This window comes from Toxorhynchites rutilus, chromosome 1 (genome assembly GCF_029784135.1).
Source record: "Toxorhynchites rutilus septentrionalis strain SRP chromosome 1, ASM2978413v1, whole genome shotgun sequence".
Classification (NCBI taxonomy): Eukaryota; Metazoa; Arthropoda; class Insecta; order Diptera; family Culicidae; genus Toxorhynchites; species Toxorhynchites rutilus.
In genome coordinates this window covers 131022534-131041956 of record NC_073744.1, presented here as the reverse complement: position 1 = coordinate 131041956, position 19423 = coordinate 131022534, and the positions used below count along the sequence as shown (strand labels likewise).

The following is a 19423-nucleotide window of genomic DNA, read 5'->3' as shown; positions in this document are numbered from 1 at the left end:
TTTGGCGGATGCAATGGCCTCTCAACAATCACGTGTGGATTTTCTGAGCCCCATATACGGAAATTTTGGGTGTTCACAAAGCCACCGAGCTCGAAATGTGCCTCTTCGCTGAAGAAAATTTGATGCGAAATTTGATTCAGCATTTTGCTGCTGTGGTTCGTTCACCCAATCGACGTATGCCCGACGCATTCCATGGTCACCACGCTCTAATTTTTGTACCAGTTGGACTTTATATGGATGTAGGTGCAAGTCCAAATGCAAAATTCGCCACAATGATGTGTTTGACAAGCCCAATTGCTGAGCACGCCGTGGAATCGAAACATTCGGGTCATCCTCCACACTGGCAGCAACAGCAGCAATATTTTCGGCCGAACGCACATTACGATGATGCACAGGTTTCACAATATCCGCTACGGATCCAGTTTGTTCGAATTTACGCACTACATTAGCGATTGTGTGCTCTGTAGGCCGTCCATGACGACCAAAATCCGTCCGTAATGCACGAAAAACAGTTGCCAGTTTTTCATCATTTTTATAGTATAATTTAACAAAATTAACACGTTGTGCGATGCTAAAACCAAGGCGTTGTACTATAGGTGTACCGCAATGTCAAAATTGCTGTTCGGCCATTGCTCGTGAAAAAACAAATTTGTTTACAAAACAAGTTGTATCTTTTGGTGACAAATGCATTCGTTGGCAAAATAGCTGCTCGCGCTTTATTGTCGAATCATAACTGTGCAGAAGGATGTTTTAGTATATCTTTTCGCCTATCTTTCCAAGCAAAATGTACTTCTGTTTGGCTCCCATCGGCGGGGAAAAGAGTGCTATCAGCTTACGGCGATGGTGACAAAAAATAACGCTGATTGTGGCTCCACTGATTTCGCTCAGGGAGGAGGAGAATGCTGTGCATATACCGGGAAGGAGATCCGGAAAGAGCCGTTACAAGTAATTGGCTAGAGCAAAAGGATGTTGTGCACTATATTCCACGAATATATATTTGCTTATTTTTTCCTTCAATTATTTTCCTTAGCGAGTTGACATTGAAATCATAACCACACACCCAAACAAAAAGTAAATAATTTCGAAAGTTACGTCTCGCTACTCGTCTCACGTCATGTCCTGAAAGTGTCAAGAACGAAACACCTATAGTTCAGCATCTTGGCTAAAACGATCCATATTGTAAAATGGCAGACATTCAACTAACGATATGACGCTTTGGTTGACAGCTATGTCAAACGGTTGTCAGCGCAGGGCTGTATACTTTGGGAAGCCCGAAATGGAAAACCCTGTATAACGACCTTCTAGATAATTATCAGATAATAGAGGCTCTGGAATATAAAGTTTGCATATTTCTAAAATTCTTTGTCTATGTATTCTTGGTAAACTAAGAACTAACGCCTTTTTTAGATGGGACATAAAAAATGATATAAAATGATTTCTAGGAACTTCCTTTTCTTTTTTTTGTTTTCTTGTCGATATTGTTCATCATAAAAAAACCGAAACTGTAAAAAATAACTAGAAGCCACCGATTAGTTTATAGTTGACTGTTTACAATTTGTCCACAAGTGCAATTCTTTCACAAGTGTGTATATGTGTGATTATTGTGTTTGGCGTATATTTATATGAAAGTCAAACATTTGTATTTTGGTTTTGTACGTATGAATCTAGTTAATATGTATATAGTTAATATATGAATCCGTTCAATCCGGTGACAAAAAGGAGACTAAAATCGAATGAGAATAGTCCGGTAATGATCTCATGCATTATATTCATCAAAAATTCACGTCACTAACATTAATTTATACATTTCATTCAACAATATTGTAGAATATGAAAAAGTCACTTGTCCAAAAAAGTTACTCCTATACTCGCGTCGGTGTCTCAGACCGAAAGTGCTAAAAAAGTGACACACGTCCCCTTTGTACCAACAAATGCGATACACTAAACGATAACGGACGACGAATAACGAAGTTAGAGAGAATCGCAAAGTCGTAGTGTTTATATTTTCTGAGAAATGAACGGATTATTGATTTCTCGGTCTCTCAGACCTATGCGCGAGTATAGGAGTGTTAATTTCACCTTTTTTAAGATAAAAACCCTATATTTCATGTTCCAGCTAGTTGACAATTATGAAACATGTTATTCATTTAATTTGATTCTTCGAAACTAGGTTGAATCAGGCTCATTGATTCGAACTACATACAATGCATCGGCTGGAAACTGCAACCCTCCAATCGAACCATCGGAATATAAGGGTAATAAAGACACTTTCTCCGATTGTGCGGCAGAGCGCAATAAAGCTTGATTGAAAGCAAAATTAGTTTTCTTTTATTTGGATGCTGTTCATCGACGCTGTTTCGTCCTGCAGCGCTGTGCAGCAGATGCCACTCTTCGACCCAACCCCAATCACAGGTTTGGCAGCAAGGTGGTTTGCACAGAAAGCAGAACGTGCCCTTCATTTATACTCTGGTTCACCTTCGCCCAATGGCTTCGTCCTCCTGTCGAACCGAATCCTACGACGAGACCGATGGAAGAAATAGAAACCCAGAGAGACAGGGAGCAGTTAACGAAATTGAATTGGAATGGAAGAAATTACCCGGCGCAGAACAACTGCCAGTTTCCTTGAGCTTCACGGTAGATTAATTTTTTCAACCGTCGGAAATAGCATCGTTGGGAGGTCAGAGATAAGAAGGAGCTCCCGATTAGTGGCACCTGTTCACCGATGGGCAGAAAGCGATTTTCTTCCCCCCGCAGCTGCTGTTTTCGGAAATCGATACAGTTCGGGAAACAATCGCAGCCGAGGCCACGTTTAAAAATCAATAAATCCTTCTTTTGTTGCAATTTTTCACTTGTCTTCACTCCCCGCCGAAGAATGTGCTTCCGCTCAATTTAATACTGATAAACTCTCCTATAAATCATCGTCTTATTTTCCAGCTCCGTTGCTGACTTGAATGAACTGCTGCACCTTCACCAGAAGCCCGAAGAGGAGAAAATTGATTTCTTTTCTTGTTTCTGAACGTTTGGTGGGTCACATCAATGCATTGCGATGAGAAGGATGGGATGTGTCCTCAGCGTGGCAACAAACACTATCCGGTAAACCTCAGACAACCGGAGTTCCATAAAGTAGCGAAAGATGATTTATGGTAAAATGTGTAATTCTTTTTCTCTAGTTTACATCCTTCCTCGGTTTGATGTATGAAAGATTCTAATTGAAAACTTTAAAGGACGATTTTCCTTGTGTACGGGTGAGGGTGCCAATGGAGACCATTTGATAGTGTACTTTTTCACATTTCATTTTACTGCCAGGAGTGTTTCAAGTGTGGTTAAAATTTATCCTTTACGAATTATTCTAACTATTTTGAGCCTGATCATAGAATACATAAAACAAATAAATTTCGGCAGAACTGTTGCATATGCCACATTTTGGCTTGATACATTTTTACGGGTGTTCATGGGTTTTCGGAGGATCTTCTGAATCATCTAAGCAATTCGACGCTAAATTAACCGGCTGCTGCCCCAACCCTTTCCGATTTTTTCAAATTTTGTACATGAAATGGCCACTTAAACCCACCATAGATCCAGCTTCACCCAGTTGAAAAAAATTAAACCAGTTTAAATCCATTTCATGGCACTGAGGTGGATTTATACTTTTGATTCCACATCCTACTGACTTGCTTGAGGACACAGAACGCTTTCATCTTGGCAGCCATCAACATTAGATACCAGACCACCGGTGAAAAAGTTCCAAAGAAGAAGGAAGAAGGAAAAAATTACCCGTTGATATGAATAAATAAATGAAATGATGGTATCGAGTGTACAGAGGACGAAAAAGTATGTGAAGTTCAAAACGAATATTTTTCAAGCATCGGAATACAACTATCTCATGAAATTCCTTAGCGAAATAATGATAATCTTTTGATTTACTCCCAAACTCCATTTTTTATTTCCGGCAAATCAAGCTGAGGTGCTTACGATCATACAAGATATGAACAGCAAAAAAGTTGCGGATCAGCTAATAGTCCAGTGAATGTCACAAAAACAGGAAGTGGGTTATATCTATGGTATAACCGCAAGGGTGACGTAGGACTATCGTTGATTTAGAGATCATTTGTATGAAGTTGCATCTGAATTCATTCTGAATGAATGAATATTTGGAGAACTTCGAAAACGAGAGCGTTACGTTGGAGGCACAAGGTTTTATGCATCCAATATTGGATACGGAAATATCCTACTGATGGGGAAGAATAATCTTCAGAAGCTATCCTGTTGATTGCGATTGATTGAAAAATCACAAAACCTAATGTATTTGGTCACAGTGTTACATGGATAGAAAACATTAAAATAAACTCTTTCACATGAATGTAATTGTAAATTCCCAGAGGAACTGGCAGATTATTTTCAGTAACGATTAGATATTTCCACATTTTCCTCGATACTGGAAGCCCACCAGTGGTTAATACCAACTCGATAACCACCTGTTAATAGCACTTGATTGAAACATATTTGGTCACAGTGTTACATGGATAGAAAACATTCAATTAAACTCTTTCACATGAATATATTTTGAAAATTCCCAGAGGAACTGGCAGATTATTTTCCAGCAATGATTGGATCTTTCCGGAACTTTCTCGATGCTGAATGGCATCCTAACGGAAAGAGTTCTGCGCGTGTATGTGTCGATCCTTCGCCGTCCAACTCCTCCAGCACGTTAGGCAACGATGTTGTCTTGTCGATGTCCTCACGAAAAATGAATGTGTCTCACCACCAGAATATCGCTTAAGTATGCTTTTTGTGGGTGATTGAATCGAGTGAAGGTGTGGTTTACGATGGCAATTTGGAAGAGAAACTAGAGGGGAATGAACTCTCTGAGCTCGGAACTTTCGGCGACTGAGCAATAATCGATTGCGGGCGCATACAATATTGGATACGAAAATATCCTACTGATGGGGAAGAATAATCTTCTGAAGCTATCCTGATAATTGCGATTGATTGAAAAACCACAAAACCAAATGTATTTGATCAGAGTGTTACATGGAAAGAAAACATTCAAATAAACTCTTTAACATGAATATATTTTGAAAATTCCCAAAGGAACTGGCAGATTATTTTCAGTAACGATTAGATATTTCCACATTTTCCTCGATACTGGAAGCCCACCAGTGGTTAATGCCAACTCGATAACCACCTGTTAATAGCCGCGCGTGTATGTGTGTGTAGCGATGTCTTCCCAGGGAACCGTTTGTGGCATCACTCTCCTCCTGATAGATTCCCTTCTGGCCTAGGGTGCACAAACAGGCTCTTGGTGACACCGTTCATCCGCGCTTTCATGATAAATAAAGAGCTTCACCGCAACAGCGACAACATGCTCCAATCGCTGTTCAATTAGAACTGAGTGGATTTCCGAGCGCCACTCGCTTATATACCGATTGGTGATTTCAATAGCCTGTTTTGAAAGCAATTTTAAGACTATTGAAACAAGTTTTTGGATCAAAAAGTAACAAGTATATAACGCGTAGACATTTTATCTTTCGAATGAAGTGTTTATCATACCATTTCGTTCAGTTGTTTAGGAGCTATTAACACTCAAAATCTCGGTCTCCGGCGTAACGCTTTCGTTTTCGAAACTTTGATTTTACACCCCGGTATAGAAATGAAAGACGTAGTCCTACGTCAAAACGAACGCAGTTGCCTTTTCTCTCATACTGCCGTTAACAGCGGGGCTGTCGCTTTGGCGTGTTTAACTTTTGTCGAAGGTGTAGCGGCGCACCCCTCGTGCGATTGAAGAGAGTTTGGTAGACAGGCAATGGGAGAGAAAGTCTGACGAGTGGCTCTGAACAATGAGAGATAAAAGCGAAAAGGGGGATCATTCGCTTATCGCCATTGCAGCTGCAAGCACGGGAAAGGAACAAATACAAAAGAAAAATGTGAAAATAAAAATGTATTTAAATCAAAATATAGTTTATTTGTGAGCCCATCGTTATCCGAAACCATTACAGAGTGGTACGACAAAACAGGATCCATACATCATTGCTCTTCATATTGTTGTCCGCTCACCTCGTACCTCAATATCTTATGGCGTCCTGTGGAATTGTTAATTTGTTTTTCTTTTAATAAAAAATAATTGATGCCCAACCCTAGGATTCACAAAATATAGTTTCTTAGAGATGGGGATGAGTGAAGGGCAAAAAAAAAGAAAAAGAAATACGGATTAATGAACAATCTGTGTTCATGATTCATTCTGTGCTGTCTGAGCTTCCCTTAAAGTTCGAGTCATGAGAATTCATTCACATTTATTCAATGCCATTGAATTGTCAGGAATGTTGTGACTGTTCATTTTCAATATCCCGATAAGTGTGCGATTTTCTCATTGAGGCAGTGCCTTGCTTATTCAGTTATTTTTAAAGTTATTCCGAAATGGCCATTCAGCCATTTTTTGCGGCGGCCAAATTGAATTTTTCAAGATCATGGAATACGCAGTTTTGTAATGACAGTAGAATTAAATGTATGTTCCAAATTTCAGATCAATACTTCAACAGGAACGGGGTCACTTTTCTATTAATGTGGGACAAACCAACAAACATTCGAACATACATAGAAACAGGTCAAGCTGAATGAAGCCATTCAAAAGGTAATTAGTTGTTTGGGGACTGCGGCCATCTAGAAATTGGATTTTTCATTATCTGCTATGTTCTACTAGTCGAGAACTCCCTTTTGATACATTTTTGAGCTTTTTCATAAATAACTGTGTTCTACTAGTCAAGCCTTTTCATTTGATACCCATATTGATGGGATTTTGAGAAAACCGGTAATCCGCCATTTTGTAGTGGCCGCTATCTTAGATTTGCATTTTTCATAAATAATTGCATTCTACTAGTCAAGCCTTTTCATTTGATACTCATATTGATGGGGTTGTGAAAAAAATATATATGGCGCCATCTTGCGGTGGCGGCCATTTTGGATTTTCATTTTTCATAAATAACTGTGTTCTACTAGTCATGCCCTTTCGTTTGATACCCATATTTATGGGGTTTCAAAAAATATATATATGGCGCCATCTTACGGTGGCGACCATTTTGAATTTTAATTTTTCATAAATAACTGTGTTCTACTAGCCAAGCCCTTTCATTTGATACCCATACTGGTAGGGTTATGAGAAAATATGAAATCCGCCATTTTGTAGTGGCCGCCATCTTGGATTTGCATTTTTATAAATAACTGCGTTCTACTAGTCAAGCTCTTTCATTTAATTCCCATACTGATGGAGTTCTGAGAAAATATGCAATCCGCCTTTTTGCAGTGGCGGCCATTTTGGATTTTCATTTTTCATAAATAACTGTGTTCTACTAGTCAAGCCCTTTCATTTGATATTTGATATTGGTAGGGTTCTGAGAAAATATGAAATCCGCCATTTTGTAGTGGCTGCCATCTTGGATTTGAATTTTTCATAAATAACTGTGTTCTACAAGTCAAGCCCTTTCGTTTGATACCCATATTGATGGGGTTCTGAGAAAATATGTAATCCGCCATTTTGTAGTGGCCGCCATCTTGGATTTGCATTATTCATAAATGACTGCATTCTACTAGTCAAGCCCTTATTACCTATTCAATATAGAATTATTATACAAATTACTCAAAATTTCCGAAAATCAAAAATAAAATTCTCAGGAGAATCGAGTATAAAATCCCGGATAATCGAGTCCGACCTGTATTAATATCAATGAATAACAAAACTATGGATATTTCTTTTTGCTCATATTCCGTGAACACAGAGCAGAACGAAAGAGAGTAAAGGAAACGGAGTGAATCAACCGTGAGTGACTTGCTGTGATTATGAGGTTTGGCGTTGGTTCGTTTTCGGTATCCCGAATGCAATGGTGTCATGATCGAATGTGGTCTGAAATTCATCTGAAAAGATTGATGTGAAAAAGATATTTCCAAGCACTGACCAACAGTGCGACAGTGTTCGGAAGACTGTCGTCTTCTTTTTGAGAATTGTTTAATGCCTGGACCACTTCGATAGCTCCGAATTTGAATATCAGGCACTCAGCACTGCGGGGAATTCTTCTCCCCTAAAACACTTTCGTTGCATCAGGTAAAAAATACATCACACCAATAGCTCAGTGTCGGCGACAATTTACACCACAAACAAATAACGAGCAGTTTCCTCGTTTGAATAATAACATAAAGTGTTTTGATATAGACTACATATTTATTTCCGTCTAACAGATACATTCGCAATATGAAATTAATTTAAAATTTGGTTATGGAACTTTACTCCTCTCTCCTGTTATAATACACTAGCTGACCCGGCAAACGTTGTTCTGCCATATAAAGTCTGCTTCATTTAATATTGGAACACAAACAATTGCGTGTAGTTCAGTCATTTATTAACGAATTCATAATTTGTTTTTCATACAAATGTAGCATTTTCTTTACTCTTTCATAAAAAAAAATTAAAAAAATTATTCATTGCTGTTTCGAAGAAATTCTCGTACTTTTCCCGTAATACGGCACATTAGGCGGCGCACACCCTTTTCGTCCACCGTTTTGGCGATTTGATTCCACCAGTTCTTCATTTGAGTCATGTTCCTAACAAGTTTTCCCTTTGCCTTAAGCCTCCGCTTCGTGATTGCCCAGTATTTCTCTATCGGCCGGAACTGGGGGCAGTTTGGGGGGTTGAGGTCCTTCGGTATTACGCTGACCCCGTTCGTTGCGTACCATTCCATAACCGTTTTGCTGTAATGGCAGCTTGCGAGGTCCGGCCAAAACATTACTGTACGGTCGTGGGCACAAATAAACGGCAGAATCCGTTTCTGTAGGCACTCTTTTTTGTAGACTTCTGATGTCATTGTCTTGTCAGTGAGAAAGACTTTGGTTGTCAGACACGAACTTAAATTTTGCAGGTACATACCCCCGAGCCGTCGCCAAAAAAAAATTTTGACCTGGGATTTGCCCAAAGTCCGCCTTCACGTAGGTCTCATCGTCCATCAGAATACATCCGTCGAACTTGGTCAGCACTTGGTCGTACAGCTTTCGAGCACGGATTCTGGCCACATTGTTCTGCTTCAGCGTCCGATTTGGCTGTTTGCTGGCTCGGAATGACCTTATTCCTTCCCGGAGACGAATTCGTCGCACGTCGCACGTCGCAATAAGTTCCAGGCCGCTCACAGTACGGAGCGGCCTGGAACTTATTGGCCAAATCGCGGTCTGAAAGATTGGGATTCCTCTTGACGGCCTTGATGACTTTCCCACGCAGTTTCCGGTCGACCGTTCCACTCCGACGCTTCGAATGCGGCTTCCGAGCCGTCGTCAATGTTACCTTGTACTGCTTGATAACACGCCATACGGTATTTCTGGGCATTTTAAGCTGTTTAGCTAGCTTAGATGCCGATAACAATGGATTTTCAAGAAAACTGTGCACAATTTTATCTCTCCGTTCGGCTTCCATGGCGGTTGTTTACAAAATGCTATCGTTTGGTGTTATGACATAAATACATGGTGAAAGGTAATGAATTTCCCGACACGTGGGTGAAAAAAGTTTCCAAATCCGTCCACTAGGAGCGCCACAATGAGCAAAAGAATTTGTTCCAATATTAAATGAAGCAGACTTTAATTTATTTCTGGAGAATATTTTGGTTAGCAAAAAATAACGAATAGATTTGAAATTTGTATGTAATCGTTCAGATCTGTAAAATTGATGATTTTCAGTTCGAAACACACATATGCGTAACTCTTATTTCCGAATTTTCCCTTTTTATTTTAAATATCATTTTTTATATATAAAGAAATGCATAGTCATTTTTTTCTAATCGTCTTAAATATTTTCCAAAGTAGTCTATTGTTCTAATTTGATATTTTACACGTACGTGGAAAAATCCTTCTTTTATATATAAATATATTCATAGTCAATTTTTTCGAATTTTTCTAATCATCCCAAATATTTTCCAAAGTAATCTATCATTGTATTTTGGGTGAAGATAAATTCGCAAAATATATGGATGGCGTGGATCTGATCAGCCGTTCTCCCGTGATGATATTTTACACATACGTGGGAAAATCCTTCTTTTATATATAAAGACTAGCTCACCCGGCAAACTTCGTCCCGCCAAAAAATTGTTTTTTGTTATCAATACCTTCAAACATTCACGTTTTCTTACTAAGCGCAAATTCATGAGTCCAATCGCTGAACTGTTCTTTGATTGATCTTCTGATCGACTCCGTTGAATTTACCTTTTACTAAAAAAATCTTAGTACTTTTACCAGAACTCATCAATATAACATCAGATTATTTTCAGACACAATTCTCGTTCAAGATTTTGGAACTAAGTTTTTACGTAAGGAGCGCGGATCCAAAATTTAAAACGCGTTTTTCTTAAAACTAAGTATTGCAAACTGGTAAAAGTTCTACCTTCGGAACGGTCCATCCGATTTTGATGAAATAGGTTTTCCCAGATTCTCCACTAAATTTCCTGTCATCGTGTGTAGGATTTTTATGATATTTTGGAAAATACAATTTTGGTGAATATATTTGTTTCGATTTTTGAGGCAAAAACGCAATTATTTTACAAAAAATGTCACCATTTCGTCAAAAATCAATATTTTGAAAAAATCCTACGTGGAATAACAGGAAATATATCGAAGATTAGGAAAAAAAATCATCGCTTGAAATCCATCCACTAGAAAAACTTGTAGAACTCCCACCAGTTTGAAAGGTTTTGGTTGCAACGGTTTAACAAACCGGTTGCGGCTATTCAGGGGACAGTCCAATTGACACCAATGTATTTTTTGTTTGTTAAGTAATAAAACTATAATAAAATAAAACTGTGATATCAGATTAATCATAATAATTTATTTTCTCGTTAGAAAACATCGCGAAAATCACATACTTTTCATGATGTTCATAGTGTACTACCCCCTAAAGGACTTTGGGCCCTCTGCTATGATTCTCAATAGTTTTAAGTTATTTTCAGGACATGTTCGTATAGAGATCCGTCATTTGCCGGCGTTTTTTTGATGTAGAACTACGTCTTACATTAAGGATGCCAAATCAGAAAACAGGTCACGTTTTTATGAAATAAAGTTAACGTTAATAACTATTTTTGCCGCGAACGGATTTTGGCGATTTACATACTAAACGAATCGGAAGTTCCCTAAGATTTGTTTAATATGCTATACATTAGAATCCCCTGGTTTGTAAATGGTTAAAATTCATGAAACTTTAGGCGTTTCCATTTTTCCATACATTTGTTCTGTCCATTTGTGTGCTTTCCCGACCAGAGCTGTCAATGACGAGCAACTTATCGACGAGCAACGAAGGGGAAATCGTAAGGTGTAAAGTCTCCGTGAACAAAGGAAAAGTAGAAGAATGAAGGGGAATACTTGCCTAGAGTATAAACAGTGGATCTCGCTGAGGCAAACTTTCATTCGGCATCGGACTGTTGAGCAATCCAGTTCACTTTGCTTTCGCTGCGCTTCTACCATACGAGGGCGGTCCGATAATTACTTAGCCTACAAAAAACAATTTTTTTTGAAAAATGGTCATTTATTTCTCAACGTTGTCTCCTTTTAGCTCGATACACTTGACCTCGAGGCTCCAACTTCTTTAATCCATCTGGAAAATACGTTTTCTCGAAGTCTGCAAAGTAGGCCTCCTTAGCGGCGATACCTCCTCATCCGACTCGAATTTCTGCCCGGCAAGTGACTTTTACATGTTTGGAAACAAAAAAAGTCACACGGGGTCAAATCTTGAGAATACGGTGGCCGTGGCGACGGCGGAATTTTCAAAAACAAATCTACGAGTCCGATTCGGCTGAAATTTTGACAGTAGCCGTTTACGAGAATGTACTACACGATAAGTAATCCATCGGGTGATATGGACGCTTATCGGACCGACCTCGTGCGTGGAAAAAGGTCACTTTGCGCAGTATACATTCTTCCCGACCGCAGTCGTAACGTGAAAGTTTATAATCCTCATTTGGTTTCCGTGCGAGAGTGGTGTGACCATGTGTCCTCTGATAACACAGTTTCAATATGTGGTCAGCCTCATATTGCGTGGAACCGCATGCCGATTCAGTTATTGACCTGATTCCCTCTTTGACATCCGTTGCGAGTGCTGCTCTATTGGATGGAGTCACCTTTCTCGATTTCCAACAGCGCAACTTTATTCACAATTTTCGTGGCCGCAAATTGAATCTGGTATTCTGCGCTCCCAACAATAACGTAGCTATCTACGAATCCGTATCGCCACTGTTAGCGGTAAATCTATCCTCCATTAGTACTGTCGTTATCGAAAGGATCGAAACGAAGCTGAACAACCGTTAAATTACTCTAAAATTGTTTTCGCTGCATTCAATAAGTTTCTGTGTAGCTACAATTGGAGTTTCCTCGGTCAGGACATTAATGACATGGCGAGGCGGGTTTAAGAAATTATATGTAGCTGGCTCATAAAAAATACTCCACGAAAAAACCTCCGATGTCTTCATCTTGAAGCACTCCATTCCTTCACATCCTACTGCGCGACAAAAATTCTTGCCAACGCAAATTGCGTCGTCTGTGATCTGCTGAAACTAAACACAAGCTTCAACTCGCTAGCAATGCATGACGCAACCTGAGCGCCACTCTCTACAAATCATACGTGCTTCGTGTCCAGACAAACTTGCGTAAAAATCCAAGAAGTTTCTGGAGTTTTATCAACTTCAAGCGAAAAACTGCAGATATCCCGTCTAAGGTATTCTCGGGATTGGGAGTCATCCTCTGATCCTGAGACGTGTGGTTTGTTTTCAAAACACTGTACTTCAGTGTTTGTAGCTGATGCTGCCACCCCTTCTGAAGCCGAGAGCGCTGCAACTAACGTTCCGGGGACTTTAATAGACTTCGCTTTTACTCCACCGACGATTGAAAAAGCGTAAAAAATTGAAACGTTCAACAGTTCCTAGTCCTGGCCGCTCTGCTACAGCTTTGATTTCACCACTCTACCGTATCTACATCGATTCGCCGGATAAAGGAATTCTTCCTGACGTGTGAAAGCACTCCTTTATGTTTCCCGTCATCGAAAAAGGAGATAAGTGTATCTTGACTCTCGTTCCACTCTCGAGTGGCATGAGCAGCTTATCTGCTGCATCTAAGCTATTTGAGCTAATCGTAAATGATGGTGTCTTCTTCGAAGTTAAGAACTATATCTCTCCAGTCCGACATGGCTTTATGCCAGGACAGTCGGTTAGTATCAATATAACTGCTTGCTTGACCAGTTCGTATGTTGGTGCCGTCTGAACAAACATACCATCAGTATCACTAAGTGTGTGGTCATGAGTTTCTGTCGAAAAAGACAGCCAATTATATTCGACTACACGATCGATGATTTCATTTTGGAGAAAGTCAGTCAAATCAACGATTTGGGCGCAGTTCTCGATCCTAAATTCACCTAGACGCACACCGTTCTGCGCTGATTACTAAAGCCAACCTTCAGCTTGGGTTTATTTCAAGAATTTCTAAAAAAAATAAAATTTTCCAAATTTTCCCTTTTTATTCGAAAATTTCGATTTTCATACGAACATAATATATGCGTTTGTAAGATTCTTATGATGTAAAATAAAAGCGTTCGTTCTCATGATCCAATACAATGCTTTCGATCCATTCCAAATAGGGATACACTCTTGTCCCCACCAAATCTTCACCGCAGCCGCTGCTGAGCGTCGAAACCACTCCATATAAGTAAGGCAGATAGTCATGGTAAGACAGGTTCATGACCGGACCTCCGTAATCCATCTGGAAAGAAAATTTTGGTGACTACAATTTTGTTTTGTTCAACCACACCGGGTATCTTACTTCGCATATGTTTGGAATTAAATTTATTTGGTTATGTCCGCAAAGGAGGTTATTTTCGTTATGTTCTGGATTGGCGCATTTTCCATTTTCAATAATGCTCGATTCAATGACGTAACGTTGGTGATTGTTCTTAGTATAGGAACTCAAATCAGAGAAAGCGTTGCTGTATGCGGAGAAATGCATCATACCAAACTGGTCTCGCACTTCCTGCTCTCGCCAAAGACATACCGGTAGCAATGCCCCCGAACTCGGTTCTAAATATTTCGTTAGTTTGAGTAGCGCGATGTCATTCTCCGAATCTTCGGGGTCATACCTGGGGTGAACGTAAACACTTTCGACAAGGACTATTTCATCAGTTCCCTGAACGATTATATAAAGCGGCGAGCCTTGTTTCGTTCTGGCACAAAATGCCGATGTTAAAACAAAACGATAGTCTATCAATGTGGCTCCACAGCGGAATTTGTTCCGGTCTTCTATATCCCAGAGAAGACCAACTCGGTGTTGGGGCGGATCAAGCGGGTATGTTATACCGATTTGTTGTTTTCTTCTGAAGTAACAGTTTGATGTTCGGGCACAGGCTGTAAGATGAATTGAATTAACAGATAGCTTGTATACAGAATTGGATATTAATTACTCATATAATCAATTGGTCGTTGAATCTCTTGTTCAATCCATTCTTTGTATGAAGATACTCTTGTATAAACCCCGGTTGATCCCTCAACGCAAGGTGTTCCAAAAGAAACAATGCCGACCACCAATGGAACCAACGCCTTGTTGACATCAATTCGATCGACTTGAATCGGTCCTCCTGAATCACCCTGAGTTCATTTCCATTCCCAATTAGTTAGACGTTGTATTATTTCTATCACTACAGTTATACCTCACATGTGTCCATGGTTGCACTGTTCGCACAGAACTGTTCCTTGACCAAACCATAAGGTAGTGTTCGGTTACTAATTGGTAGTTGTATCGAACATTCAATGGTGTCTGTTTCATTTAGTCGCACCTTTTGCAGGGTGGGACTGGGACTTTCAGCAAAACCGGTAACTCCAAAGCCGATTGCAGTCAACTCTTGCCGAGGGACATCACTCTCCAACCATAAACAGGCCGGGCAAATGCCGTCGTTAAATTTAGCCTCCGATTCCAGTTCAATCAGGGCAATATCGTAGTACTTTCTGGTAAATCGATATTCTGGATGTCTTTTCAATGATTTGATCTTGATTTGTTGTGCATATTGATCGTCCTCTGGACTCCCCAAATTGGTGTCACCTAACCGGACCGTATCTGGGGCATTGCTGAAACAAAACGAAACAATAATTGCGTTTTCGGACGATTTGGACCGTATTATTTGTTTCATTACTTGTTCTCGTCATAGGCACAATGAGCCGCGGTAAGAATGAATGTGGGACCGATGAGCGTTCCGCCACACTTATACTTTATTTCGTCATCTTTTGTCCATCCGATAGCTGCCTAAAATTTTGCACTTTACTCATATATATTTTTTAATTTAAAACACTGCCAAACATTTACCATATGCTGGAATTCGCCTATTTTAGCCCGTTCCCCACCGTATGCAGATTCCTCATCATATCTCTGACGATCGCTGTAGAAACGATCTGGGCAATCTATGTGAGAAAAAAATCACGAATTTTCACATGAACTGCGCGGAAGCAGGTGTACCTTTTTCCACTTACCTGTCATCGTTTTGCGCTGGAAGTAGTCATCCGGTGGTTGGTCGGTGAAAAATTCGGCTGTAGCAAATCGCACGCACGAATCACAAACGCTTCCGACGACTACCAGGTAAACAAGCAGTTGGAAATCCATGATCTATTTCAACGACATCCCCGATCTGTTGAGCTTCGTTGAGCAGCTGAATCTGTTATGCTGATACTGAACACTTTCAGCTGCATCATATTGGGTGTTTCCCCGCGAGCGAACTTATGACGAAAGCAAACACTGATTTTACCGTAATCTTCGCTCGTCGAACAGATTTACTGATTAAGTTCAAGAACATCTCATGGAATAGATGTTTATGTTTACGTCGGGAATTGAACATTCGCTATGAACTCTAGGGAAGATTGGAACACTCGGTAAATTGATAAAATTGACCTACTTCAATACACAGAAATATGTAAGTGAGGGGGTGATAATATCGATCATTTCAGAGTTATTATTTTGACGTAGGATTACGTCTTTGATTTCTATATAGGAAGGTCACTCCAAGATAAATGTAACGTCTATTAAGAGTTTTCAAATGCATTCTACGCAGAATTGTTCTTACGATATATGTTATAATATATACCATTAGACGGCTCATTTATCCAGCATTTTTTCGCTTGAGAAATCAACAGTGGAAATAATAGAACAAGTGAGCAATTAAACAAATAAAATTGGTATGTTTTGCGAGCCGATGCGGATGTAAATCATGTATCATGCATTCTTTCTTTCAACTTCGTCCCTATGAATGTTGTATGCAACACAAAATTGTGTGCAATCATTCGTTCTATCAAACAAATGAGTAAGACCTTTTTCGAATGTGAACATGTTGATGTTATCAGATGCAAGACTTCTTGCATCACCCAAATTTCATGCAAGATTTCATCAAAGCAACGAGGAAAGTATGACCCATACAGTGATCATTCATTAACTGGGCCGGAAAATCAATAAAATTATCGAATTTTACTCGCTAACTGGACTGCAAAACAGTAAAAGCAATTCTTCAAATTGAAGATGACATCTGTTATTGATGCATAACTGCTTTGCAGCCCAGTTAACGTACGCCCTGTTATAGAGAAATCCAGTTGAAGATAGTCCAGTTAGTGAATGACTTCTGTATATGACGGGGTGCGAACATCTTAAGCGAATGTCTTCCGGCCAATTGTACAGCGAAAAATGATATCAATACTAGAAGGATGGCAGCGATTATCATGCGAGGACTTATTGAGATCGGCATTACATCGCATCACAAAAATGAAACGAAATGAAATATTAAAAATCTTCATGACTCATATTCATAACTTTCAATGACTCAATTCCTTCTATGATAGATTGAGCAGTAGAACCAATACGACCTAATTGTGATAGTCTGCAAACGAACATTATTTCGCCGAAAAAGCTTCTGCTCCAGATGCTCATTAAGGGTGCCAAATCGGAAAACAGGTCACGTTTTTTATGAAATAAAGTTAACGTTATTAACATTTTTGCTGTGAACGGATTTTAACGATTTGCATACCAATTGAATCGGAAATTTTCTAAGATTTGTGTGATATGCTATACATTACAATGCCATAGTCTGTATATGATTTAAATTGATGAAAATTGAAAGCATTCCCATTTCCCCATACATTTGTTCTGTACATTTATGTGTTTTCCCGAACAGACCTGTCAATCACGGGAAACTAATGCAGCCGCTAGAATAGAAAAAACGAAGGGGGATAGCGAAAACAGAATATTTGTCAAATTCAACTGTCGGTGCGCTAGATAAATAAGCGGGCAACGATAATAATGAATCCGGGTTCGATTCAGGACTACTTTTCTGTTGAATCCGAATTAAATCAACCGACTGCTGATTAGAAAACTTATAAAAATAAGTTTTCGGTCAATTATACAGTGTTGGAAATGATAATAAAAATGAAATTTAACCGAACGTACTTGCTTTATGTACTATATTTGATCGCGATGAATAATTACAATTTTATTGGAGAATATGGAATATTCTGCTCAATCAATTGCGAAGAATTGCGAAGAACAATCGCCATAAACTATATCACATTTGACAACTCCGATTTTTCACGTAATTCGTTTTCATCGTTCTTTGCGCTTGGTAGTTATAAATCTGAAAGAAGAAGCAAGTTGTTAGTTTTTTTCTGAGAATGAGAATAATAATTGCGCAATGCGGAGAAGCCCCTGTTTATTCCAAAAAACAATATGTTAATTATGTTTTTTAGACACACGTGTTTTTTTCATTCTTAAAACGTTCACCGGACGGCGTAATAGTAAATTTGAAAGCGAGGATATTAGTAACGACGAAATAGTGCGAAGCGTTAGAAGAAAAGTTTCGAGTATAATCTCATCGAGTCCCGATATGGATATTGAGGAACTATACGCAAGTGAAGACCTGGACGATATGTTAGAAGAACTTACTAAAGACGACATAAAGATATTGATTTTTCAACAGTACATTTAAAAATGTGATTTTTCACAAATAAGTATGCTCTACTAGTCAAGCCATTTCGTTTGATAGCCATATTGATGAAATGAAAAAAATGTCTTATTTTGGGATGGCGGTCAATTTGGATTTACATTTTTTATAAATAACTGTGTTCTACTAGTCAAGACCTTTCATTTGATACCCATATTGATGGGCTTTTGATAAAATATGTAGTCCGTCATTTTGTTGCGGCCGCCATCTTGGATTTTCAAGATTTTAGTATACGCAGTTTTATAACGACAGCAAAGATAAAGGCGTGCTTCATATTTCCGATCAATTGGTCAACAGGAAGGAGGTTAAATTTCTGTTTATGTGGGACAACCCTGCAGATAAACATACAAACATATTTACAGTAGGTAATGCTAAATAAAACCGTTTAATAGTATAGCTTGAGCTTGGGTAGACTGTACAATTCGTAGTTACTCTCCGTGATTAACCTGAACCAACCAAATTTCACAAAGAACATACAGAATGACATGCTCTTCTTCGTTATCCCTGGATTGCTTCCCGACTTGGCGAAACAGCGTTTGCTGAGCTTGTTCAACAAGTTTCTGGAGCTGAATATTGTCCCACATGACTGGAGGCAAGTGAGAGTGATAGCCATACGAAAACCCAACAAGCCGGCTTGCGATCACAATTCGTATAGGCCGATTGCAATGTTATCCTGTATTCGTAAATTGTTAGAGAAAATGATTCTACTTCGTTTGGACAAGTGGGTTGAAGCGAACAATTTTCTGTCAAATACGCAGTTTGGCTTCCGCCGAGGTAAAGGGACGAACGATTGTCTCGCGCTGCTATCTTCTGAAATCCAAATCGCATTTGCTCGCAAAGAACAAATGGCTTCCATTTTCCTCGATATCAAAGGGGCATTTGATTCAGTTTCCATGGAAATTCTCTCAGAGAAACTTCATAATCGTGGATTTTCACCAATTCTGAATAATTTCCTGTACAATTTACTGTCAGAAAAGCACATGTTTTTCAATCATGGCAGCTTGAAATCTTCTCGATACAGTTTTATGGGCCTACCGCAAGGCTCCTGCCTAAGCCCCCTCTTGTACAGTTTTTACGTCAATGATATAGATGATTGTCTAACTAGAGATTGCACGTTGAGACAACTGGCAGACGATGGAGTTATTTCCATCACGGGTACTAATCCCGCCGTTCTGCAAAAATCCTTGCAAGATACCCTGAACAACCTGTTCACGTGGGCTCTCAAGCTGGGTATCGAATTCTCTACGGAGAAAACCGAAATGGTCGTTTTTTCTAGGAAGCACGAACCCGCCCAATTCCAGCTTCACCTATCCGGCAAAACGATCAGGCACTCGATGTTTTTCAAATACATTGGAATATATTTTGACTCTAAATATACCTGGGGAATACACATTGCGT

At 39.3% G+C, this 19423-nt stretch overlaps 1 protein-coding gene across 1 annotated transcript; it reads right to left on the bottom strand.

The window, feature by feature from the left end:
* Nucleotides 1-13497: 13497 nt before the first annotated feature.
* On the bottom strand, nucleotides 13498-15724 carry LOC129775568 (serine protease 53-like). Its single transcript, XM_055780450.1, has 7 exons — nucleotides 15519-15724; nucleotides 15355-15449; nucleotides 15185-15294; nucleotides 14705-15119; nucleotides 14459-14642; nucleotides 13825-14402; nucleotides 13498-13764 (listed from the first exon to the last, which is right to left on the bottom strand). The coding sequence occupies exons 1-7, from the start codon at nucleotides 15646-15648 to the stop codon at nucleotides 13576-13578; spliced, it is 1701 nt and encodes a 566-aa protein (XP_055636425.1). The 5' UTR covers nucleotides 15649-15724; the 3' UTR covers nucleotides 13498-13575.
* Nucleotides 15725-19423: the final 3699 nt, after the last annotated feature.